Genomic DNA, 24,790 nt, shown 5'->3' with positions numbered 1-24,790 from the left:
GGATGCATAAAGCTGTCTCCGGTGCCCGGTGCCCTGGCCTCGGCCCCAGCCCTTGGCAGACGGTGGAGAGCAGAGCGGGGGTACCCTGGCAGGTTGGGTGACAGGATGGTCCTCGCCCCTGTGCCGCAGTGTCGGGAGCTGTACTACTGCGTGAAGGACAGCATGGAGCGAGCCGCTGCCCGACAGCAGAGCATCAAGCCCGGTGAGGAGACAAGGACTCCCTAAGCAAGGGCCTTTTGTTTGTTTCCATCCATCCTTCTCAGTGTCAGAGGCCTGACAAGGAGGTCAGGCATGGGGTTCCCCAGCTCCCCAGTTAGCTGATGACCTCCTCCCCCACCGCAGGCCCTGAACTAGGTGGCGAGTTCCCCGTGCAGGACATGAAGACTGGTGAGGGTGGCTTGCTGCAGGTCACCCTAGAAGGGATCAATCTCAAGTTCATGCACAACCAGGTAGGTGGGAGCGGCCGCACCGGCTGCCTGGCCCAGTTCTTCCATCTGCAGTAAGGCTCGGTGTCCAGGTCCCAGTGCTTTCCAGTGAGCCTGCGGGCCTTTGGGGCTAGTGGGAGGATGGGAGCAGCTGGACCAGAGAGAGAAATCAGAAGGAGGGCACAGTGACGTTGGCAGCCACCTGGAAGGTGCAGTGGGGAGCCTCTGTGGGAGGCGGGGAAAGAGAGGGAGCCGTGGTAGCTGGGCTGCCTCCGTCCGTTAGACTCAGCATAGTGTGAGTGGGAGCGTCTCACTTGGCCCTTCTTCGCACAATGTCTGCCTTCCCTTATTCCCAGGGGGTGCTTCCGCTTGGTGGTTTTGCTTTGAGAGTCTAGACCAGCTGGTCTCCTCGCGTGATTCTGGTATGCGTGAAGCTTGTGCGTGTGCGCGTGCGTGTGCGCGTGTGCGCGTGCGTGTGTGTGTGTAGCTTGTGTCCGTCCTATCTGGAGTATGTGTGTTTATTTGCCTATTTCTCCTGCTGATTCTTCTTCCTAGTCTTTTCGTTCCTCCGAGTGTCCCCACTCTGTCCCCTCCTCCACGGGCCCCATTCCCCTTCTTGTGACTGGGGAGCACTTCAGAATACATCTTTCTCTCATTGTGATTCCACCATAGGAGCTGACTTTTTTTTTTCTTTCTCTTGGTCTTTTAACACAGTGTTACTTTTTCTCTCAGTGGACATTCCTTAAGCTAATCCTTTCTGAGGCCAGCGCATCAGCCCAGGTCCGTTCCCCGTTCTGACTCTTCACACAAGTGCCTTCCCTCCCCCTTCCCTGACGTCCTGGTTCCTTTCCTTGAGGCTGTGAGCCAGGTCTGAATGTGTGAGCACCACAGCCCCGGGCCAGGCAGCAGACACTCAGGGGAGGTGACCCTCTGGACTCCGTGGCTTGCTTCCTCCCTTTGCCATTTTAGTTTCTTCTTTCAGGAACCCAACCGGGCAGCTTCGGTGTGATGGGAAACAGCTGCTCAGGCAGTGTATTTCCAGCAGTACCTTTACTATCCGTGATTTTAATATATTAAATAGCATACTTGAGACCTTCGGGTCAGCCCAAGGAGAGATTTACTGGAGTACTTTTCTGGAGCACGAAGGTGTCAGCACTTCTTGGGGAGCAGGCTTCTGACCGCCTTTTAGTGCCGTGGCTTCCCCTGATGCCTCACCTTCAGAAGAGGAGATCTTGTTAAACAACAGCCAGCCCCCTTCTGGGTCCCCCGCTCTGGACCAACCCAGTGTCTGACCAGTCCACGGATATGTACAAGCTGGTCTGTAGTTTAAGGCTTTGCCCTAGAAGAGAGATCCTGCAGAGAGGGGAGTCAGGCCCTGACCGATCACAAGAAAACAGCCATGGGGTCCATCTTCTACCACGAATGGTCCGTTGGAGTTGAGGAAGCATTGGACCCTCTGGTGGAGTCCTACAGGGTGGGGTAACAAACGGATCTTTGGAGTCAGGATGTGCTTGGATTCAGAGCCCAGCTTCGTTACTCATGGGCAGATAAACTTTCTGATCCTGTGTGCTCCTCTATAAAACGAGGGTCGTACTACACACTGGGCCACATGGATGTGAGGATTGCAAATAGGATTTGTAGGACTCCTAGTCGGACTCCTAAGCAATAGCCGTTAGTCTCTCTCCGTGTACTTCTTGGGAGAGCCTGGATCTTGTGTCAAGGAAGATATCAACATCTCCCACCCCAAGGACAATCCGAGGGGAGCTTTGCACCCGTGCCAGCCCTCTGCGCCGGAGGAGGATGCATGGAAGGGTAGAGAGCTGATGGGCTGAGCGGGGAGACCCCCGGGGCACCGTGTCCTCCAAGCGCTGCCCTGGGCAGAGGGGATGGGCGGGCAGCCCAGGACAGCAGAGGGGCCTTCGGGTTGGGTTTGACCGTTAAAACTAACGCCTTCATTTCTCTCCCATGCTTTCTCCTCCGGCCAGGAGCGGAAGGTACATGCCCTTTCTGCTGTCTTCGCTTCTTAGCGCTTTTGAGTTGCGTGTGTGTGGATTCTCCGGCCCTCGCTCTGGGAACTAGGTCTTCTGTGTGGGGGCGGGGCTGTAGCCGGGAGAGCGGGCAGTTGTGGGGCAGGGGGGAGCCTCCGGGCCTGACCCCACCCTCCCTCCCTCTCTTGCAGGTTTTCATAGAGCTGAATCACATTAAAAAGTGCAATACAGTCCAAGGCGTCTTTGTCCTGGAGGAATTTGGTAATTACACTATTTTGCTCTTAGGTCTGGACTCACATGGCAGTAACTCAAACCTCGGCGCTCCAGAGGAGGGACTAGAGGCAGAGAGAAGAACCACCTCTGCAGAGAGGTCAGGAGGCTTAGGAGTGACAGGGAAGAGAAGGGAACCCGCGATGAGCGAGGGGAAGGAGGAAGAAGGAAGAGTGAGACAGTGGCTGCTAGGGAACGGGTCTCAGAAGAGCAGGTGGCCTTAGACGGGGTTAGAGGTCAGAGACGCTCCTGTGGAGGCTCCGGGAGTGGGCACCGCCTTCCCTTCTCGGCCAGCTGGTGGTCAGAAAGTTCTGGGGCAGAGCAGACGGGCAGTTTCCAAGCTCTGCTGTGTTCGTGTCGCCTGCTGAGCTCCTCCTAGCAGCCCGGGGCTCCGTCCAGCCACCCCGGTGCCGCCCTGGTGTCCGCCTGGCCTCTGTGCGGGAGCAGGGCCGTGCGGTGGCCCGGGCAGCCTCACTCGAGAGGGCAGGGAAGCCTAGTGGGCCTCAGAGGCAGGCAGGGCAGTTGTCGCGGGAGGCTGGCGGCCAGCCTCCCTGCATCCCTGCAGCCAGGCGCCGACGCTGACCGGTGGTGTAGTGGGTTCTCACCCTGGGGCTTTGAGTTCCTGCTGTGTTTGTGCTTCATTCTTTTGTGCCCCTCATCGCTGCTATGAAAACCTTCGTTCTCCAGCAGGTAAAGTGACCTCGGCTCGTGCTGCCTCCCCCCCAGGCCCCTGCCTGGGCCCTGCCGTGGGCGGGACGGGCTCCCTTCAACCAGACCAGCTGCTCACACTGCCCTTTTCTCCCCCCCCCACCCCCCCACCCCCCCATCCCCGTGCTGGCTCACTGGTTCTGAGTTTTCTCCCCTGTGTGTTCCCTTCTCTCTTCTGCCAGAGAGATATTTGGGGGAATCTTCCAACTCAGGAGAAGGACCTGGGCTTCTTGCTCTACCTATGATGAGTTTATTCCCTGTTAACCCTGGGTCCCCCCGAATTCTACCTCCCAGGGTCAGAAGAAGGTGTGGCCAACTCTCATCCTACCTTTTCTGGCCCCCAGGGGGACGCCACGCCCCTCTGCTCCCATCTCCAGGGGCCATCAGGATGGCTGGGCCCCTGGGGGGGCCTTCCTCCTTCCTCTGGCCAAGCAGAACCCCTGCATGGCTGGGGCAGGGGTGACTTAGTCTTGCATTCTGGGCTGTGGACATGTGTGTATTTTGCCTGATGCTCCCTGTCACCTCCCTCCCCGGGTGCTATACTCGCCTGTCTTCTGCTCGGTGTGTCTGCTCCAGAGCCCTCTGACGCTCTCCCTCACACAGCAGGCCTGGGCCTCTCCTGCCACTCAGGGAAGGACACTTACAAGTCTGCTGGGTTTTAGTATCATGCCACTTCTTCATCCAGCCTAAGGACCCTCTGCGTAGGGGCTGGGAGTACAGGGAACCATGCTTAACACGAACAGAGTGTCGGGCTGGTAACAGGGATGAGTTCTCGGGCATCTCAGCAAGGTGAGGCGCAGGCTAGAGACAACTCTCTTCACCCGACCAACATGGGGGAACGCCCCACTGCAGCTCCTCGGGGCCCTGGACATTAGCAGTGAGCAGGCTGGTGAAAGGCCAGCCCGCTCCTGTGTGGAGGCTCTCCCAGAAGCGGCTAGAGTCGTGGCCATCGAGCAGGGAGCCCCAACAGACCCCACAGGTCTGGCTGCGGAGTCTGGGGCAGTGTCCTCTCATCCAGCAGCGGCTGGGCAGGTGCCGTCAGAGCGTAAGCTGCTGCAGCCCCTGGGACAGGCCACCGTGGGGAAGGGGACCCCGGTGCCGGGCGCTGCCGCCTGGGGGAGCCTAGCATTATCGCTCTTAGTTTTGAACTTTCTGTTTTGTCTCTTGCCCGTCCGGTTTTAGTTCCTGAAATTAAAGAAGTGGTGAGCCACAAGTACAAGACGCCCATGGTGAGTATGCCACCCAACCCCACAGTCCGGTCTGCGCAGGGCTCCCTGGGGACCCTCACACAGGAGTGGGGCGGGCCCTCTGAGAGCACAGGGTCAGGCACACTAGGGTTGGTTGGAGAGCTGAGTTTGGTCTGGAAGCCGAAACGAGTCTTCAGCCCTGGGAGAGACATACACGCACGCACGCACGCACGCACACACCCCTGTCCCAGCAGTCAGCTGTGAGGCTGAGCCCAGCACGAGGGCAGAGTTTTCAGCTGGTCAGATCTCCCCGCGTGGAGATGTGGAAATCTCAGGAATTTGATCGGTCTGGTTTTTCTCTCCCCTCTAGGCCCATGAGATCTGCTACTCTGTGTTGTGTCTCTTCTCGTATGTGGCTGCAGTTCGTAGCAGTGAGGAAGATCTCAGGACCCCACCCCGGCCCGTCTCGAGCTGATGGGCGGGGTTAAGAGCCCCCAGTTCAGGGGGTGCCCTTGTGTCTTCTGCTCGCCAGGGCACGATGCTGCGTGTGTGTTCTCTGCGAGCCCCTCACCGTGGCTTAGTTGGTTCACAGTTGTGTGTCTCCGTGTGTCTTAGTGTCTGTCACAGGGCTCGGCGGGTTTCCTCCGCCTGCTCACTCTCCACTCCCAGACCAGGCTGCTGTCCCCTCAGGGCTCAAGAGCCATGTGTGTCTGTCTTTGGGGCCAGTGGCTTCTGACAACTCTGAGCACAGTATGAGCCCACCATTGCGTGTCCCTGAGACATTCGTGTTGTGGTTCCTCATCCTTGGCGTTATGAGCTCCAGTGCAGGACTCTGGCTCTCCGTCCTCTGGGGCCCAGCGTGCCTGGGTGTCGGGTGAAGTCCCATTTGATACCGAGGGAGGGAAGCTTGAGGCCTGTCCGCGCAGACGAGAGGTGGGCAGGGAAAGGCCAGGAGAGTCACGGGGCAGCAGGGTGAGCAGCAGCCTCCCCTCTCACGCATTTCCCAGGCTGGCGGCTGCTGCCTGCCGTGGCCCCTGCAGGGGGGCAGCACTGAGGGGCTCTCCTTTGCCGAGCAGCAATTTCCCTGAGGTCTGCCTGGCCTTTGGCCTGAGAGAGCAAAGTGGTTGGGCTGGGAGAGCCGCAGAGACCCCTGGCTCCTGTGCCCAGGGAGCAGCGTGGGCCGGGGCCACGTTTGGTGTACGTGGCCCGTGTCTGCAGACAGCGGCCCCTGGCCCTGGGTGCCAGAGCGGGGGATGGCCTGGGAGTGGGCAAGAGAGGGTTGTACATAGTTCACCTCTACGTTATTTATAGAAAATGTACAGATGTGTGAATGTGAAATAAATGTCCTGAACTCGCCTTGGACTCCTGCCTGCCTTATATTTAACGCTGCCTGCTCTCAGCCCGGGCCTGAGGAAAGCTGTCCCTGGACTCTACAAAGGCCCGTCAGGCCTAAAAGGAGAGAGATGAGATCATGGCCCTCCGAGTCCTGGCGTGCTGGAGGCCCAGCCTCCCACCCCACTGACCCAGCAGGGCCCCTCACCTGGCTTCCTGGGCACCCAGGGAGAGGTTGGGGAGGGCTTCCTGCCCTCTGCCCCCTAGCCCTGCAGGGGGCTGCTGAGCTGAGAACTGGCCACCAGAGGAAGCAGCCAAACCCGGCTAAGACACCTGAGCAGAGTCATGTAGCAGTGAAGGAAAAACCAAGGCTCCCCTTGCCCCTCACAGGCGTGGTCCAGAGAGGGGGGTGTGACTTGGGGTGTGACTCGGACAGGGCCTGGAGCCCCGGGCTCTGAGCTCTTGGCCAGAAGTGCCTTGGGTTGGGTAGAACTCGGACAGAAGCAACCCTAGGACCAGGCTTCCTGGTATTGTTTTTTTCTGTGCCATGGGGAGACCTCTGGCACTCCCTAGGACAAGAAAGACCATCCGCTTCTTTTTTTCTTTTCTTTTTTTTTTTTTTTTTGAGAGAGAGCAGTGTGGGGGGCAGGGGAGGAGAATTTAAGCAGGCTCCACACCCAGCATGGAGCCCCATGCAGGGCTCAATCTCACAACCCTGAGATCCTGACCTGAGCCAAAATCAAGAGTCCGATGCTTAACTGACCGAGCCACCCAGGTGCCCCAAGACCATCCACATTCTGTTAGGGCACCTCTGAGACCCGTTGGCTTCCTCTTCCCAAAAGTATGATGACTGGATTTAGGCTCCCATGGGGGAAGGAAGAGCAGAGGAGGGCCCTGGTTCCCAATATCTTGTGCTGGACAGGACTGCCCTCTCCTACTGGGAAACAGGTGTGGAAGGGCCGTGGGCTTCTCGTGCACTGGGACCCCAAGGCAGCCTGGGGCAGCTCCATTCCAGGCCTTACGGGCCCAGACCCCACACTGAAGTTCAGCTCCGCCCCACGTCCAGGCTGCTGTGAGCACAGGTCAGCAGGACGAAGAGCGTACAGAGCACAGGGGACCAGGCAGGAGAGCCTTGGGTGTCGGCTCTGGGGCTAATACACCTCCCTCCATCACTGCCCCTTGCTTTCCTCACTGGAAGAACATACGCCGTGGGGGAAGACGGAGGTTTCTTCTAGTGTTTTGTGAATTTAGGATACCCCTCTCACCCGGGAGACAGAATACCTGCCTCAGTTTGCTTGGAAGGTCAAGTGTATTTCCCTGGGCTTTTTGTGAAAACAAACATATCGGACAAGAAGAGCCAGCTCTCTGACTGCAGTCGTCTTTTATTGCCCTTACCCTTTGAGAAGACGTGGCAGGCCAGAAAGGCCTATCCCCAACCACCCATCTCCTGAGCCCACCACTTTCTGCCCCAAAGTCCTGAGAGCTTCCAGGGGGAGCTCAGGTGGTTCTGTCTGTGCGGAGCCCCAGGCCTGCTCATCTTCATGGCCCTGCCATCCTGACGCTTCCCCAGCCCAGCCCCCGGATACACACTTGAGCACACACATCCAACAGCAGGAAGGCGGCTTGTTCAGCGTCCTTCCAGGCTCCCGGGACATGGGCCGGCATCCTGCAGCACCTGTAACACATGTTCCCTTGTGAATGCACTTGACTGAAACCCTGGGAAGAGGCACCTGTGCCTCTGTTTCCTGATGGCCACCCCCAAACCGAGGGCCAGGGCTCGACCTCTGACTCGGGCCGGGGGCGTCGGGATGGCTTGGAGGACGTACCTGGCCGTCTCCGGGGAGCCAGCTGGGTCACTGAGGCACTGCAGGGGAGAAGGAGGCCATGCCACATGTGTGTTCCCTCTCCCAGCACCTTGCATGTCCCCCCCCTCACAGGCTCCTGGGAGGCCGAGGGGGCAGCTGTGGCAGCAGAGCCCAGAAGCCAATGCCCACGTTGGACACGACAGGGTCATTGCTCTTTCAGCCAGAACAGCTGCGTGGGCCAGGCCAGCAGGGTCCCAGCTGATTCCCTGCCTTCTCCACCACCCCGGACCCTGGTCCCATGGGCTCCTCACCTCGTACTTCTAGGCGGCACTCACACTGTGCCTCGCCTTGTAAGTTGGTGGCCCTACAGACATAGATGCCCCCGTCAAAGGGGCAGGGCTTTCTAATCTCCAGGGTCAACACTCCCTGCTTGCTGAACATGCGGAAGCGGGCATCTTCCCCCAGGTCCAGGCCATTCTTGAACCAGGAAATCTTGGGCTGTACGTCAGGTAATGGGAGGAAGGGAGACCATCTCAGGTTGACAGGAGACCTCGCGGGAACCTGTTTCTATTCTAGGGGCTCCCATTGGAGTCCACACGATACCCAAGCAGGGAATGAACAGGGAGCCAATGGAGACTGCCAAAGGCCCTCTTCAGGCAGAGGCGCCTGGCCCTGAGCCCCCGTGGGATAGAACGCAGGGAAAGGCTGGGGAGAGGACCGCTGGTGGTTGGAGCCTCTGAACCCTGCCTCCTGAGTCGGCCTGGCCCAGGACCCCAAGCTCCTTACCTTGGGGCTACCCCGGACAGCACAGCAGAGAGTAGCATTGTAGCCCGCGATGACTGAGCGGCTCACCAGGGGGTGGGTGAAGCTCGGGGCCTCAGAGAAGTCCAGGGCCTTATAGTTGGGGGGCTCATACGTGATGCCTGTTGGTGATAGGACTTCGTACCAAGAGTGTGATCCCACATTCGGCCCCCTCCCTGCTCCCACCGCCTCCCTGCCCCAGCTCCTGCTGGGGGTGGGAGTAAAGGTACAGCACCTGGTTTGGGGATAAACACAGGCTCCTTGGTGGTGGTGGCTTTGTCACTGGGTCCCACCATGTTATGGCTGAAGACCCGGAAGTAGTAGCCATTGCCAATGATGAGCTCTGACACCACGCAGTGAGTACGGCGGTAATGCTCCAAGACAGTGAACCACTCCTGGGGGTGTGGAGGAAATGGGGGCTCTCTGGGGGCCGGCCCTACTATCTGCCAGGGGCCTCTTCTGGGTACCCCTGCTGTCTGCACCCCAACTGTGGAGGGAACCAGGTCAGAGAGGGAGGATGAGCGGCAGGTCCATTCTAACAACTGAGGCGGGAGCTGGGTCCAGGTCTGCCTGGCCCTAGGCAGGGTATATATGGGGGGCCCAGGACCCCAGGCTCACCATGGTCTTCCTGTCGGCTTTCTGTACTGTGTACCCCCAGATCTCCGTGTTGCCATCATCTTGGGGTGGCTTCCACTCCAGAGCCACGTTGAAACCCCAGGCTTCAATGACCCGAATATCCTGGGGAGGGCTTGGCTTGTCTGCAGGAGAAAGCCCAGCTGGAACACACCTCCTGACCTGGCCCCCCACCTTCTGTGGGGGCTCCGGGCATCCCAGAGGAGGGGCCCCAGCGCCACGCACCAACGATCTGCAGGACCAGCGTGGCCTTGTCCTCCATGTTCTCAATTCGCAGCACCACCTGGTAGGTGCCAGAGTGGGCCCGGCGAGCAGCCCGGATGAACAGGATGGTGTCTGTGGGGCTGTTGCGGATGCTCACCTCGTCGCCTGCCAGGGGCTGCCCCTCTTTGGTCCAGGTCACCTGAGGCCGGGGCTTGCCCTGTGGGGAGGGACAGCTCACCCCCGAGCCTGGCACGACTGGGTGGCATTTCAGGGTCTGGTCAGCCCCGAGACACATCATCTCCCTGCTAGGCATAGATGACATGCGGTGGGGGAGGCGGGGGGAGACAGGGAGGGTGGCCGGCCCTACCTGGAAAGGGATGAGGAGGTTCACGGGCTCCCCAACCTTTCTCTGGATGGTCTGGCGCAGGTGCCTGGGCAACTGGAGCCGTGGCCGCTCTGTGGGTGCCAAGTGGGTGGCTCAGCAAGGGGAAAGCTCTCCCCGAGGAGCGCCAGAGCCCTTCCCCTCCGGAGGCAAGCAGGAAAATGCCCCTCCCTTAGTTCCCCCAGCCCCAGCCCCAGCCCCAGATCATCTACAAAATCCCTGCTTCCACCTCAGCCTCACCACACCACTCTGAGAGGCAGGGATCAGAGAGGGTGAGCAACGGGTTCGAGGTCACACAGCTAGCAAGTCACAGGCCAGGATGCAAATGTAGGGTTTGGGTCTCTACCCTATCCCTCAGGCTATTTCCGCCGGTCTGCTGCCTCTTTCCAATCCTTACATAATTGATCCTTTGCTGGGAATAGAAGATGGGAAGTGGACCCCAGATGGGCCAATCTGATGCTGAGTCATGAGCACAGGGACAGTACCTGTGGAACTGAGAGGCTCCTAGAACAGAGCTCAAAGACAATGGTGAAGGACCTCCACGTTCCTTGTCCCAGAACCCTGTCCCGGAAAAACTCAGGAAGCCCTCTCCAAATATTTGCCCTGGGCCGGGGGCACGAATAAAGGCTCCGACCCTCCTGTCCCTGCACAGCGTTCGGTCCTTTTTCCCAGCAGGGGCTCCCTGGATGTGCCCCCTTCCACTGACCCCAAGGACCAGGGCGCCCGTGGCAGGTCTGTCCTGTGACTGCACAGGGGCCACTCACGCAGTATCTCCTGCACCGTCACGGGCTCCTTGGTGGCGACGGGGGCTCCAGGCCCTGCCATGTTGTGGGCGCGCACACGGAAGAGCAGCCGGGCCCCGGTGGGCAGGTCCTTCACCAGCATCGAGGTGCGCTCTGTCAGCCCCGGCAGGGCGGCCACCCACTCCGAGCCTGGCGGGGGGAAGCCCACGGGCAGCGTCAGCATCAGCAGCCCACCCCGCTGCGCACCCTCCCGTGGCCATCTGGGGCCCAGCGAGGTGACAGGTGCCTGGCCCGGAGGCTGGTTCAGAGGAGGGTGCTGGGTGGGGGCCCAGGGCGGGGCCGGGGCACTCACAGCCCTCCTGGCAGTACTCCACACTGTAGCCGTCCAGGCCTCCGGCTCCCACGCGCTCCGGCGGCCGCCACTTGAGGGAGACGGTGGTGTCGGACACATCCTCCACCGCCAGGTGGGTGGGCTCACTCGGGGGGCCTAGGCAGAGGGCGAGTCAGAGAGGGGTCCGGGCGGGCCAGCACCACCCAGAAAACCAAAGGGCTGTGACCCAGACCCTCGACCAGCCACTGGTCACACGGGCACTTTCCCTGTTGTCTGGCTTCCAAGCTCTGTCAGAAATATTTCAGCTCCGTGAAAAGACAAGTCTCTAGATAGGCTTAAAAACAAACAAACAGCAACAGCAACACAAAAGAGAGCTCTGAATAGGAAATGATACCCCAAAGAACACAAACGTGCTTATAAGGAGCCTCTTCCGTCCAACAACGGAGGAAATGCTATAAATGTAGCATTTAAGGAAAAACCGGCCTAAAACAGGGAGTTTCCTGGCGCTGTATGGTTAGACGAGTTGACTAAGAGTTCAGCAAACTGGGAGTCAGTCCCTAAAGAGAGAGGCCTGGGCACCCCCCCACCCCCGGCCCCGCCCCTGCCACCCCGTCCTTGCTGCAAGCTGTGCCCCGTCCTGGGGCCAGAGGGGGGCGCCTGCCCCTGCCCCGACAGCTGCCCCACCCCCTGTCACGTCCTGGTAGGGACAGCTGTGCTCAAGAGCCTGGCACACCCTCAGCGTCTGTTCCTCCCTCTCGACCCCCCGTGACCCCAGATGGCCCTCCCCGGGGTGATGGAGCCGACTCTGCAAACTCCATCTCCAAGTCCAGTCCGGGGTCCTTTCCACAGACCCAAGCCCCTTGGACCCCCAGGCAGCCAGCGCCCTCACTCTGTCCCATGTATGACAAACCCTGGTTGAAGGGAGTGGGCAAGAGGGGACCATTAACATTTATTGAGCACCTGCTCTATGCCATCCTAACAGCAGTTCCATAAAGTAGATATTGTCATCATCCCCATTTTAAAGATGTGGAAAGTGAGGCCTGAGAGGCACCAACAATCAGAGTGCTGTGAGTCTCGGCTCCACCCCTACCAGCTAGGTGACCTTGAGCAAGTCATTTAACTTCTGGGAACCCCCTTTCTTCATCTGTGAAATGAAGAGGATTGTCCCCTGCTGAGGCTTAAAGGGGACCATGGTGTAAGTGCCTAGTGTGGTGGCCGCCCACAGCGCAGCCGCGGACCGGGGAGGGCCAGGGGCAGTGCCAGGCCGGGCAGCCTCACCAATTGGCATGAAGGGCTGGGAGGCAGGGCTGGGCCTGGACATGCCGATGGCGTTGACCGCGTAGACTCGCATCTCATACACCACGCCCTCGATCATGCGCAGGGCCTCAAGGCTCAGCTCCCTCAGCAGGTCAAAGTTCAGCCGCATCCAACGGTAGCTCTTCTTCTTCTTGCGCTCCAGGATGTAGCCTGATGGAGGGGAGGCAGGAGCTCCAGTCTGGGGCCCAGACACCCCCACACCCCGGCCCTTGGGCTCTATCCCCGTGCCCTCCACTCACCCAGGACCGGCTGGCCGCCGTCATAGGCAGGTGGTTCCCACTGCACCGTGCAGGAGTCCTCACCCACATTGCTGATCTTGGGGGCCGCCGGGGCATCTGGCACATCTGGGGGGGTGGGTGGACCCACATCAGCCCTGCCGGGGCCCAGGACCAATGCTGCTAGTTCTCTTACTACCCCAACCAATAGCTAGAGCCTGCCTCCACTGCCCCACGGACATTTCTAGGATGTGGCTCTGATCATGTCACCAGCCTGTGATCAATGTTTTATGGTTTCCCGCCGCCCATATTCACCCTGTGCCCTAATCCCAATCCTCTCCACGGAGCTGAGAGCACGCCCTGTGATGTTTGTCAAACGACTAAATGAGTGAACGGATGGGCCCTCCCTGGTTGCCCCTCTGTCTTCCCTCTTGGCCCTGGGTCAGCCAGCCTCACCGATGACCTTGACTGTGAGGTTGACCTGGTCCTCGCCCACGGGATTCTTCACCGTGACAACGTAGACACCCTCGTCTTCCTTCTCTGCCCCCTCGACAGTGAAGATGCTACGGTCCTTGGTGGTCTCCACGCGGACCCGGCCCTCGGTCTCACACAGCAGCTGGGGGGGGCAGGGGAACTTGGGGAGAAGGGCCCCAGTCGGACCCCACCGGCTTCGACAGCCTCTGCGGTGGCCCGAGATCAGATCAGAGCTCAGAGCAGGGTCCGGGGTGCAGACGCAGCCTGAGTGGAAACCTCTCATGTGAGCGTCTAGTCCCAAAACCTTGATTTCGTGCCTGCCGGAGGCGAAGCACTGCGGCGAGGGTCTTGGGCTCTAGCTCTAGCTCTAGCCCTAGCTCTGTCGTGGAACTTCTCTCTCTGTGCCTCAGTTTTCTCATCTGCTGAATGGGAATAACATGACCTTACAGAGCTGGGGAACCTGAAAGACCTCTCAGGTGGGTGGAGGAGCCGACGGTGCCCGGAAAAGCTGACTTGAGTGGTGCCCAGGCAGCTGGTCGTACAGGGAAACCCACTCCCTGGTGGGGAAGCCGGGAGCCAGGGAACAGCCCCGTCAGGAGGACGTCCCAGCAATGTTAAGGGGACTTGCGCCCGACTGAGGCTCGGGGGGTCCCACGGCAACTGTGCCCGGGGCAGGAGCACAGCTAGCCAGGTGTGCCGCCTTCACAGAGACCTCACGGAAGGGTGGAGATCATGTAGGCAGAAGAGGACAGAAGGCCAATGAGCTCGAGCCCACCATCAGCCGCACTCACCTTCCTGTCAAACACCCACTCGTCACTGGCACCTGCATCCCCCGGGGCATCGGGGGCCGGCCCTGCCGGGACCTTGTTTTTCTGGGAACAGAGCAGGAGGGAAGTGGGGTGGGGACAGGTGCTGACTCAGCCCAGAGGGAATCCTTGCCCAGGGGCACCTCTGTACCCCCCCTTTGCCCCACCCCCACTCTGCTGCCCACCTCGCCTACCCCCCACCCCCAGGCCAGCTGAGTGTCAGTGACAGGCTGTAGGCTGTGCCCCCACGTGGGTCGGGGACGGGCGGTCCCACGCGCCCATTTGACAGATGGGGACGTGGAGGAGGGAGTACCTGTGTGATGGTCTTCTGCCAAATCACAGTGGGCGCAGGGTCCCCGGAGATGGGGACATCCAGGCGTAGCTTGTTCCCGGCCACAACCACAATGGTGTCTGGCTTGCGGCCCGGGCAGTCCAGGTGGATCTTGGGAGGTTCTGGGGGGCGGGGAAATGGCGTAGGTCGGAGAAAGGCCCATGACAGAGGGGGAAACTGGAAGGAGCATGTGTCCCTGGTTGTTTTTAAATCACTCTGAGGTAAAATTTACACATAATAAAATGCCAACATTTGAGCACACAGCTTGACGAGTTTTGACAAATGTGTACACCTGAGCAACCACCCCTCCGTCAAGATCTAGAACGTTTCCATTCCCCCCCGCTCCCCCCAGGAAGTTCCCAGGGAGGTCTGTAACGCTGGGTCGCCTACTGTAGCATTTCTCACACTGTGTGTAGGGGGAACACCAATGTCCCGCCAGAAAAAAGAAAAAAGATGTTTCCATGGTCAAATCAAGTAGGAAACCCTGGATTAAAACACAGTTTAGCATATTTCCTTACCACGGGATTTTCTAGAGCCTTTGACATGCTAACACAGTTTCTGAATCAGCAAGAGGTGGAGCAGGGTTCAGTGCTTCCCAAACTTACTTCACCATGGAACCCCTTTTAAAATGGAGTAGCCTAGTCAGTGAACTTAGTTTGGAAAGCACTGACCTAGAGCATGCCTCAGCCTGGACTATTCTCCTGAAGTTAGGACTCCAGAATGCCTGATAGATGTTTAATCTACAAGCAGCAGGGGTACTTCTAAAAGCAGAAAAGATTTGGGGCGCCTGGGTGGCTCAGTCCACTGAGCATCCTGACTCTTGCTTTTGGCTCAGGTCACGATCTCAGCATTGTGGGATGGAGCCTTGAGTCGGCCTCTGGGCGGGGTGTGGAGCCTGCTTAAGATTCTCTCTCTCCCTCACCCTTTGCCCCTCCCCACTCTAAAAACAAATAATTAAAAAAAATAAAGGCAGAAAAGATTTAATAATGAAGTCTCACATCTTCTCATCTCATCTTTCCTGCCTCCCATGGAGGAGGTCCTATCAGGATTACCACTTTAGAGATGAGGAAACTGAGGTTTCTAGAGATTATAACTGGCCCATAGTTGTGAGTGGTAGAGCTGGGGCTGGGTTTGGGGTCCCCACCCCGGGTTCCTTGCTCTTCCTTCTGCCTGGGACTGGAGGGGGACATGGGTGGAGGGGTGCGCAGGGAAGAGGTCCCGACACTCACCCTGCCTGGGCACGAAGTCGATCTTGACCTCTGCAAAAGAAGGATGAGCAAGTGGCACGGGGCAGGGGGGCGAAGGTAGAGCCCAGCAACGGGGCCCCCACCCCGGCCGGGTGCCAGCTCACCCATGAGATGGAGCTTGGCCGACAGGTTGCAGGCAAAGCCCTCGGGCACAAAGCTGTAGTCAGCCTCGTCCGCAGGCGTGACATCGTCAATGGTCAGTTTGTGGACCCTGCAGAGAAGTGGTGGCTCAGGGGACCCCCCCCGGGCCACCCACCCCCCAGCAGCTTTACCATAGTCAGGGCTCCAAGGGCCCTTGCCCCACCCCTAGCTCAGTGGCGGTCTGGTATTTTAAATGCTTTCTTTCTCTATTTTTGACTCTCCAGTCCCTCACGTGTTTTCAGAGGTAGACAATCTACAAGTGCCCCTTGGCTGGGCCCTTGGAGACTGAGCAGGGGCTGGTCTTACTAATCTCTGTGACCTTGGGCCCAGCATGGGCCAGCCCAGATTCGAGGCATGAGTAAGAGAGTGGGAGAGAGTCAGGGCCCCTGGCCAGAGCTGGCCTCCGGGTGGCCTCCTGCCCTGCCCTTGTCATGAGCTGGGGGCCGGGGACCGGGGGGCTCCCAGCCTGTCTGTCTCTCTCACCGCTTCTCTTGTCTCTGTCCTCGGCCTCTGCAGGTCTCCCTTCTGTATGCTTCTGTCTCTCTCTCTTTGTCCATCTCAGTTTCCGTCCAGTGTCTGTCTCTCTTTCTGTCCATCTCAGTCTCTCTGTCTCTCTCTCTTTCTATGTCTCTGTTTTTCCCTATCTCTCTATGTGTCTCTATCTCAGTCTCTGTCTCTGTCTGTCTGCTTTTCTGTTTCTCCCTCTGTCTCTCTGCCTGTCTCTGTCTCAGCGTCTCCCCTCCCCCATCTGCCCGCCCCCGTCTGCGATGGGGCTGAGCCCCGCACACTCACCGCCCAATGTGGGACACCTTTATGCGGCTGTCGGGCACCAGCTCCTTCCCGTTCTTCAGCCACACGCCCCGCACGTTCTCGTCGGACACCTCACACTTGAACACCGCCTGGTCCTTTGCGCCCACCGTCAGGTCCGCAATGCTCTGGTACACCTCTAGCTTTTTCTCTGGGGGGCGGGGCAGAGCCAGTGAGCTGGGGAGGGGGTGTGGGGGTGTGGGCATGAATCCCTGTAGCGATCACGTGGGCATGTGAAAACACGTGTGCACGCATGAGAGTGATGTGTGTGTGCAGATGGTGGTACAGTGCACACAAGGAATCTCTGCGGGGGGGGGAACACTAACCAGGCCCGTCTGACCCCTCAGTGCTCTCTGAGGTGGCCACCTCAGCAGCTCTAGTTTACAGATGAGAAAGGGAAGGCTCAGTGCGTCAGCGTGACTGGCCCAGGGTCACACAGGCTTCCATCCTGGGTGTGCCTGGTTCCCGTACACGGCTGGGGGTGGCGCTGGGGCTGAGCGGCCTCACCCTGCACGATGAGCTCGGCCAGCGCCTGGCCCCCACTTGTGCGCAACGCATAGTGCCCAGCGTCCTCCAGCGTCGCCTCATTGATGATCAGGTGGTGTCTCTGGCCGTCCTTCTTGAACCGGTATTTGAAGGTCTCCTCCCTGGTCAGCTCCACCCCATCCTTCAGCCTGGCCAGTGGGCAGGCAGGAAGTACTGTGGCCTCCTTCGGGGAGGCCCACAGTGCGCACCCCTAGCCCTGCCCACGCCCCCATGCCCCTGGCACTCACCATTTGACCTGGGCCCCCTCCTCGGACACTTCACACTCAAACTCCACGCGCTGTCCCACCATCACTAGCTGGTCTTCCAGGGGCCGAGTGATCAGCACGGGGGGCTCTGTCACATAGGCAGTACGAGATGGCCTGGTTATCTGCAGCCCTGCCCCCCAGGGCCGCAGGCTCCCAGGGTCCCCGGGCCAGGCCCACCTTTGACGAAGAGCTCCGTGCTGCACTTCTCGCCGCCCATTACGCACTGGTAGGCCGCGTCATCCGCCAGTGAGCACTGGCTGATGGTCAGTGTGCGCTTGGCACCGATGGACTCGAAGATGTACCTGCGCCCCGGGCCGCAGGAGAGTCGGGGGAAAGCCATCACTCACCTCCTGGGCCCCGGGTGCCCTGCCCAACCTCCTGTTGGGACCCCCGTGCCCCCACCCCAAGCCTTCCCCCCAGGAGCCAGGCCTTACTTGCTGTGGAGCAGAAGGGGCCACGGGAGCGTCCCAATGAGAGGAAGCGAGACGAAGGGAAAAAGAGCAAGAACAGAGGCAGAGACAGGAAGGTGGGGAATCAGACCCAGAGAGAGGAAAATGGGGAGAGACAGGCAGGAACCGGGCAGAGATAGAGAACATGGGCCGCAAGAGGCAGGGAGAGCAGGCTGGGGAGCCTCCAGGGCCCCCCCTGAGCTCCCGGGCCTGCTCCCACCCCCCCAACCCCACCGCACCTGCCGCTCATCTGGATCTCTTGCCCATTCTTAAGCCACTTGACCTCGGCGTCAGGGTCGGCCAGCTCCACGGTCAGCCGGATCTTGTGGCCCTTGCTCACCTGGTAGGCCGGCTCCAACTTCTTCTGAAAGGCTGAGCACCGCAGTCATTGCCCCCCACCACTCCGCCGCCCCTGCTCCCCAGAAGGCGCACACCCACCGTGGTGGCTGGTGGCTGTGCCAGAGAGCAGTGTCCTTCCACCCCCCCGGCCCCCCCGTTCTCTCTCCGGGTCTCTGCTGTGTGTCTCTGGGCTAAGCTGGACTGTCCCCCGCCCGCCCCCCGCCCCGTGTGTGCGCACGAGCGTGCCCTGTCCTCTCGCACAGCAGGCGCCGGCTCACCCGTGCTCTTCTTCTCATCCCGCTTCATGCCCTTGAGCCTCCTGAGCATGCCACGCAGGTCCGTGACGCCGTGCTGGAAGGCGATGCGCTCGTACTCGGACGGGGGTGCCTGCCGCAGGATCTCCCACACGTCCTCCTCGGCTGGCGCCTCCAGCCTCGAGTCCCTGCATCCGCAGTCCGGCCAAGAGGCCTCAAGGGATACCCCGTGGACCCCTCCGCCCTCCCCTGGGGCCCAGGACCAAGGAGCTGCCCCACCCCTCTGCCCCTTCCCCTCTGCCGGTGCAGCTTGAGCTGGCACTGGACTTAAGGTTCAGCATGGGGGAGTCCCGGCGGAAGCGGGGGTGACAGGGGTGCGGGCTTCATCAGGCACTCACCTCCGGAAACTGCTGCTCCGCAGGGCAGAAAGGCAGTGGACCGTTAGAGGCGTGGGCCACCTGCCCACACGGACCTGGGGCCACAGCCCATGGGCCCTTGCGTCCGCCCCCCCACACACACACCCCTGCCCCTCCATTTACACTGCACCGCACACATTGCCTTGTTTGCCCCTCCTGAGCTCTGGCAGGTAGGTATCGGGAGAACCCGAAGCTCAGAGCCCTGGTCAGTGGGGATCCACACCCAGGTCCGTCTGACTCCCAGCCCCGGCCGGCACCCTGCTGCCCCAAAGCCCCCGCCTGATGCTTACTCTCTGCGCCGCGGCAGCATCAGCCATAACGCAGGGTCCAGGAGAGAGAGGGAGAGGACACAGAGTCAGCTGGAGGGACTGGCGGAGCAATTCCCAGCCTCTCTGGGTCCCCGGAGCCTACTGAGGTAAGCTCTCGTAGACTCAGGTGTCGGGGACCGTGGGTGACCCCGTGAGGATGTGAGTTCACAGGATACAATGTCTGCAGAGCCCTCTGCTCTTCCCAACACCAGGACTGTCCCCGCTGACAGACTAGGAAACCGGCTCTGAGAGTTCAGTAACCGGCTCCGGGCCGCACAGTCAGAAAACCGCGTTGCCGGGATTTGAACCGGGGCTTGGCCATCTGCCTCAGGCGCTGCTACCCAGGGGCTCACCTCTTCTTCAGCAGTGAGCTGAAGTCCAGAGTTCCAGCGTCCTCATGGCTGTCGCTGTGGAGAGGGACCCCCAGTAAGGCTGCAGTGGAGCCAACTGGAATGGGCTTGGGGTGGGGGTGGGGAGAGGAAGGGACACTGGCTGGATGGGGGCTCCCTACCCATCTGACCCCCGGGGTGTATGTATGTAGATGGGGGCTCCCTACCCATCTGACCCCCGGGGTGCATGTATGTAGGGGCTGGGAGAGGGGTACCTGATCCGCCGACCACTTCCAGCCAGGCTCCTGTGGGGGTTAGAACAAGTTCCTCACCTGCGCAGGGGATCTTGCTGTCCCCCATCCTTATCAGCTTTATCTCTGTCCCCCACACCCCCCACCACATCACTCGCAGCCCTGACCCCGAGGGGCCTCAGACTCCAGCGCTGGCCTCCCCCGGGCCCCGAGGAGAGAGAACCACTCACGTGCGGCGGAATGCTGTTCGGAGGTCCAGGTCTCCAGGACCAACGGCCTCTGGGTGCAGAGAGGGAGGTGAGACAGGGAAGGGGCACCAAGGGATCCCAGAAGCCTGGCCCTGGGATCTCTGAGTAGCACAGACCTGCCCATCCGTGACCCGTGAGAGTGGCCGTCTACCCTGGGACCCCACATTCTGAGCCTTTCTGGGGTTGATGGGGCAGTTGCTGGCTGCCAGTCCCTTAGAGGTGGCTGATCTCCCACTCAGCTCTGGGCTCACCCTTCGCCTGTCCACCTGTGCCAGGAGCCTGGGACACCACGATGACTGAGACCCCAGGTGAGAGTTGGACGTGGCTGTCAGACCCCACCCCAACCCTGGAAGCCTCCATGGGTTTCTTTCATGGCCCTGTATGAGCTGCACTGAGCAGGACCAGGTACCCTCCTTCGCGTTGGGAAATGGGGGCAGACATGGGGGATAGGACCCCAGGGGACCCCGAGCCCAGGACAGACGCCAGGCTCCCCTCACCGTGGACAGTGAGAGTGAAGTTGCAGCTGTCAAATTTGTCCTTGGTGGACACCTCACAGCGGTAGCCGCCCGCAAATGTAGCCTGGGCATCTGTAATGTGCAACTCAAACAGGTAGACCTGTGGAGGTGAGGTGTCAGGGGAGACCAGGGGCCAGAAGAGGAGGCCCTTCACTCCTAAAGAAGGCTGGGAGTGGCTAATGGCCACCAACCTTCTCAGCCCTCCGGGTTTAGTTAACCCATAGGGTTTTGTGCAAACAGGAAAAGGAGCCCCTTTTCAAGACACATGACTGCCCTCTGCTGGCACAGGGTGGTGATAAAATATAAATCTGTGATGCCTACAAGGCAAATGACGTTCACTTAAGATGAGGCACTTTTGTGCAGTGCACGACCCACGCAACTGAGCAGGTTGGCCCTGCCCTGCCAGAGGCCCACTTGCCTGGGCCAGGACCGTGGAAAAGTGCGAGGAGGAGCAGAAGCTGGGAGTCAAAGCACAGGTTCAAGGCCTGGCTCTGGGTGACCAACCTCTCAAGCTTTGGTATCTTCATCTGTATAATGAAGGGCCGCTTGGGCTCTGATACACATCTGTCCAGGGGCTTTACGTCCTCATTGGCTGACACCTCCCCCAGTTTTATTACGCCCCCTTGAGATGCTCATGCCCTGCCAGCCCCCCAGGTCCCATAGGTCCCCTGGGCCTCCCCGGCCTCCCCATGTACGCCTGGCCACCCAACCTGCTTCCCAGCCTCCCCAGGTTTCTTCCTTGCACCTCCTGTGTGCCCTCAGTCTCAGGGTGAGCCCCAGGACTCCCTGTGCCTCTGGGGCCTCCCAGGGGCTCCCCGCACCCGCAGGCCCCACCTTGCTGGTCCGGTCGTAGCTACTGTGCAGCTGCAGGTGCTGGCCCACTTTGCTGCTCAGATCCACCCACTTGCCTTTGAACCACTTGACCGTGGGTGGCTTCAGGAGGCTGGCTCCAGCCACACGTGCAGAGAAGGTGATGCTGCCACCTACAGAGAGGGGCGCCAGGTTGGGCTTGGGGGGTGCCCTGCTGCCTGGTTCCCCACCCCACCCCCGGGTTCTGCAGCCCACACTCACCTGTGGTCACCTCGCCATCCTGTGGCCTCATCACAAAGAGGCCAATGGGGTCATCAGGGGCACCCAAGCCATCAGGGACTGCTGAGCTTGACCCTATGAACGGAGGCCTTTGAGACCTGCCCTGGGTCACCCCGTCCACTGGCCCTGGCCCTCGCTGCACCACCCCTCTCACCTTCAGGACTCAGGGAGCCTCCTTTCTCCTCAGTGGCTGAGGCCAGGGCTTTGCCGGGGGCGCCAGGAGCCTCAGCAAGGGCAGGAGCAGGGCTGGGCACAGGCTCTGCCTTCTCTGGAAGGGGCAGGGGCAGCGGTGGGGGAGCAGCTTCTCACCAGAGAGCGCTCCTCCCGTCCCTGGTCCCCCTCCGTCTCTGCGGGCTGATTAGATCAGCAGTGGGCATCTCGCCTTCTCCCCCTCGCTGACTGTGTGCCTACGTCCTGGCGGATCAGCCCCAGCAGCTCTGAGCTCTGTCCTTCCTCTCCTTCCCCAGGCTGGGCTGGGGCTCCCTCCACACCCCCAGCAACCAGGGCTTCCCTGCCAGCACCCACAGCCGCCAAGTCCCCATCTGTGAGTGGGTATCCAGTGGCCACTGTGCCTTAGTCATCCCTGAATTTCCCCTACTTCCACCAAGGCTGGAACAGGCCAGGGAGGCACATGGGGACCTTCAGAGAGGTCTTGCTGCAAAAAAGATGAGAAGGGCATTCCTGGCAGACGGCACAGCCAAAATAGAAAAGCCCTTCCTATACCCTGGGCGACGGGGACATGGCAGGGCTGCCCCCAGAAGCTCAAACCTCAGGGAAGGCTGACCAGGGTCTTACCTGCTTCTATGACCTTGAGGTCAAACTTGACCTTGGAGGAGCCAGCGATGACTGCGTAGGATCCCTGGTCGGCAGGACCCACGTCCCTCACTGTCAGAGTGTGCCTCGTGCCCTCGGCTGCCAGGCCATACTTGTCACCGGCACTGATGTCGCTGCCCCCGCGCAGCCAGCGCACCTTTACTCCTGGCCGCTCTGTCTCGGCCTCGAACACGACAGGGCTGCCGGCGGCCACCTCCACTGACCTCGGCTTCTTGCTGAAGGCTGAGACTGAGACAGGCCCGTGGAGGCTGCAGGAGCCCCTGATTTTCCCATGCAGCCCGCCCCTGCACCCCCTCTTCCTAACTACGGCGATAAGCACTTTAATGCGTCACCTCATTTAATGCTCCAGTGGCTCTGTGAAGTAGACACAATTATTATGCCCATTTCTCAGACACTGAGGTTCAGAGAAGTTAAGTGACTTATCTAGGATCACACAGCCAGGAGGCAGGAGAGCCAGGGCTGTGTTCCTAACCTCCACACAAGAATTTTGCTAGGTGTGTCCCTGTCTTCCCTGCCTGGGGAAGCCCAGCCCCCTCTCTCCCCCACCATCAGGGGCCCTTAGCAAGGGGCAGGTACTCTGCCTACTTGAATGTGGCTAAATTTGTTCTCCAAGGGCCTCAGGCTGAGAATCAGCAACTGAGATAAAGCTGGCCTGGGAGGGGCTGGGGGCTGGGGGGTTGGATCCCTGCCCTGCACGACCTTGGTAAGAGCACAGGCCAGGACCAGGTCCCTGGGCTGTGACTTTCTCTGCCCTTGGCCCAGGATTAGGGCCTTTTTTAACCACCCTCTCCCAGAACAGACAGGCTGCATTACCTCAACATGGGAGTCACGCCTGGTGTGGGGGCCACGGGGGTGCAGGCTCATAAAGCAGAGAATCTCACAGCTGGAGAGAACCAACCCAATACCTCCTTGTACAGATAGGGAAACTGAGGCCGGGAGAGGGCAAGGGCCTGCTGAAGAGCATTCAGCAAGACGGGCTCAAGTCTAGACTCAACTTGGGCTCCTGCCTGTGGCGGCCTTTTCCCAAAAGGCCAGCCCGGGCCTCATCTTGCTACAGAAGAGATGGGATGGGGACAGGGAAATGGTCCTCTGGTTTGCCCTCACTCTACCAGAAGGATGGGAAGGAGAAACTGAGAATCAGAAAAAGACCCGGAAGACAGCCCCCACTCTCAGGAACTCACTCTGAGGCCTACGACCCAACAGTAGCTGCCCCAGCCCTCCTTGCCCCACACCCAGCCCCAACCCCAGGCCTGAAGCTACCTGGCTTCTTCCCCGGCTCAGGCATCTTGAGAGAGGTCACACCAGGAACTGAGCAGACACAGGCCACCCAAAGAGGATCTGAGCAGGACCCGTCCCCCACACTATATAAGGGGCCCACCCCCTCCTCAGGATTTCTTATCTGCCTCCTGCCCCAGCCACCTGCTAAATATAGACAAATTCCAGAGAGCGAGGCTCTCCAGGGAGATGGCAGGGCCACATTGTTCCCTGTTAGCTTCAGTCCCTTCCCCCTTCCAGCCCAATATGATGGCTTCTGCCCCCCCCAGCGCTTGGTGAGCCACAGGGGTACCCCCATGGCCTGTATGTATGTCCATCTGACAGGGAAATGGTGTGATGGATTGGTACACGCACAGGTCCTGGGGCCCGGCCGCCCTGAGTCCTAGCACTGCCCCTTCCTTAACCTCAGTACCTTAGTTCCCTCATCCGTAAAGTGGGGTGATGATAGTAGCACCCACTGTGTAGGATTGTCCCGTGAGTGAAGCAGGTTTATAAATGAAAATGCTAGAAAGTGCTGGATGACAATGCCTCTCCCACTGGGGCTCACAGGGCCCTGGGCTGGCCGCATGCTGCGGAGTCCTGGGTGGGCTCAGCCCAGGGCCAGGTGGGCAGAGGGCAATATTGGACATGGGCACCACCCAATGGGAAGGACTGGGTGGGCCTGCAGGTGAGGGCATGGGGGTAAATCTCCAAATACACCCCAAAGTGGAAGTCAGAGGCAGAGTTGGCTCTTGCCAAAGTCACGAGGATTCACACAAAAACTACTGCCAGAATATTCTGTACCCACCCCCCCCACACTCTTCCTCTATGAACTTTTGCATCTCCCCTCCCCCCTCCTCACCCCCCCCCCCAATCGCATCAGGGGCATCAGTGGCTGCAGAGAAAGAAGCAAATTTCGTGTGACCCTCTCCAAGCAAGATCCAGTATCAGGAACAGTCATTCGCCCCTCATGGCCCGGCCGGGGGTGGGGGAGGAGTCCTCCACAGAAGCCTCGCCCCGTGGCTGGAACTTACCGTTCCCTTCCCCCACCCCCACGCATTCTTCTCTGCCCCTGTCCAGGGCTTTTCAACTACTTATAACTGTATCCCCTGCTCCTTAACCTTCTTTAAAGAGGACTGAGCACCACTTACCCTCTCCTGGGGCTTGGGGACCTGAGAGACGAGGTCACAGTTCAGCCCTCAGGGCAAGGAGGTGTTTGGGGGTGTTTGCCCTGATACTAATGCCTCCCCCCCCCCCCCCCCCGAGTCTGGGCTCTCTGAGGCCTGCTGGCTGCTTTGGGACTCTTCCTCACTCCCAGGCTTCCTTCCGCCACATCTCGCTACTTACTGTTGGAAGCAAGATACTTGAGGCTTCCGGGCTTATCTTTTTCTGTTTCTCCCTTGTTATGGACTAGAAGCCAGAGACATCAGACACCAGCTACCCACCGGAGGCCCATGCTCACCAGCACCCCATTCCAGACACCTGGGGCTTCCTGCCTCACATGGACCTAGCAGCCCACATGCTGCAGGATCTGGCCCGCCCCTCACTCAGCTGTGTGACCTTGGA

The 24,790-nt window shown here is 60.0% G+C and overlaps 2 protein-coding genes across 18 annotated transcripts in view; one reads left to right on the top strand and one right to left on the bottom strand.

Annotated features, from left to right (window-relative positions):
- Positions 1-5,934, top strand: part of MADD (MAP kinase activating death domain) — a 37,015-nt gene extending 31,081 nt beyond the window's left edge. For 8 of the 17 annotated variants that reach the window (XM_028111318.2, XM_028111317.2, XM_028111314.2 and 5 more), the window contains exons 28-32: positions 130-202; positions 343-449; positions 2,605-2,674; positions 4,574-4,620; positions 4,949-5,934. In XM_028111318.2, the coding sequence (XP_027967119.2) occupies positions 130-202; positions 343-449; positions 2,605-2,674; positions 4,574-4,620; positions 4,949-5,053 (402 nt within the window). In that variant the 3' untranslated portion in view covers positions 5,054-5,934. Of the gene's footprint in view, positions 1-129; positions 203-342; positions 450-2,604; positions 2,675-2,698; positions 3,479-4,573; positions 4,622-4,948 lie in introns of those variants that run through there. The other 9 variants (XM_088017920.1, XM_088017919.1, XM_028111321.2 and 6 more) reach the window with 3 other exon arrangements.
- A 1,359-nt stretch (positions 5,935-7,293) lies between these two features.
- MYBPC3 (myosin binding protein C3) lies at positions 7,294-23,255 on the bottom strand. Its single transcript, XM_088017487.1, has 33 exons — positions 23,231-23,255; positions 21,932-22,198; positions 21,291-21,404; positions 21,119-21,211; positions 20,882-21,030; positions 20,030-20,147; positions 19,515-19,563; positions 19,309-19,338; positions 19,058-19,111; positions 18,379-18,393; positions 18,005-18,168; positions 17,627-17,759; positions 17,116-17,240; positions 16,921-17,026; positions 16,655-16,821; positions 16,133-16,298; positions 15,304-15,410; positions 15,182-15,211; positions 13,935-14,074; positions 13,607-13,687; positions 12,798-12,957; positions 12,366-12,470; positions 12,088-12,276; positions 10,831-10,965; positions 10,500-10,667; positions 9,721-9,809; positions 9,375-9,570; positions 9,135-9,274; positions 8,752-8,911; positions 8,502-8,638; positions 7,998-8,213; positions 7,737-7,840; positions 7,294-7,585 (listed from the first exon to the last, which is right to left on the bottom strand). Exons 1-33 carry the CDS (start codon positions 23,253-23,255, stop codon positions 7,450-7,452), a joined length of 4,068 nt encoding a protein of 1,355 aa, XP_087873613.1. The 3' UTR covers positions 7,294-7,449.
- Between the last annotated feature and the right edge of the window lie 1,535 nt (positions 23,256-24,790).

The sequence above is a fragment of the Eumetopias jubatus genome, unplaced genomic scaffold (assembly GCF_037043125.1).
Source record: "Eumetopias jubatus isolate StellerSeaLion01/CBP00866 unplaced genomic scaffold, mEumJub1_p1.0 scaffold_13, whole genome shotgun sequence".
Lineage (NCBI taxonomy): Eukaryota > Metazoa > Chordata > Mammalia > Carnivora > Otariidae > Eumetopias > Eumetopias jubatus.
This window is presented reverse-complemented; position numbering and strand designations above follow the sequence as displayed.

Bases quoted from the DNA above. Each gene is read 5' to 3' on its own strand.
- MYBPC3 (XM_088017487.1), bottom strand. From the start codon at position 23,255: ATGCCTGAGCCGGGGAAGAAGCCAG. The intron at 10,966-12,087 runs GTGAGGCTGCCC...CCCTCTGCCTAG, and splicing joins CCAGCCCTTCATGCCAATTG to GCCCCCCGAGTGAGCCCACC. The intron at 10,668-10,830 runs GTGAGTGCCCCG...TCCCCCCGCCAG, and splicing joins GGAGTACTGCCAGGAGGGCT to GCTCGGAGTGGGTGGCCGCC.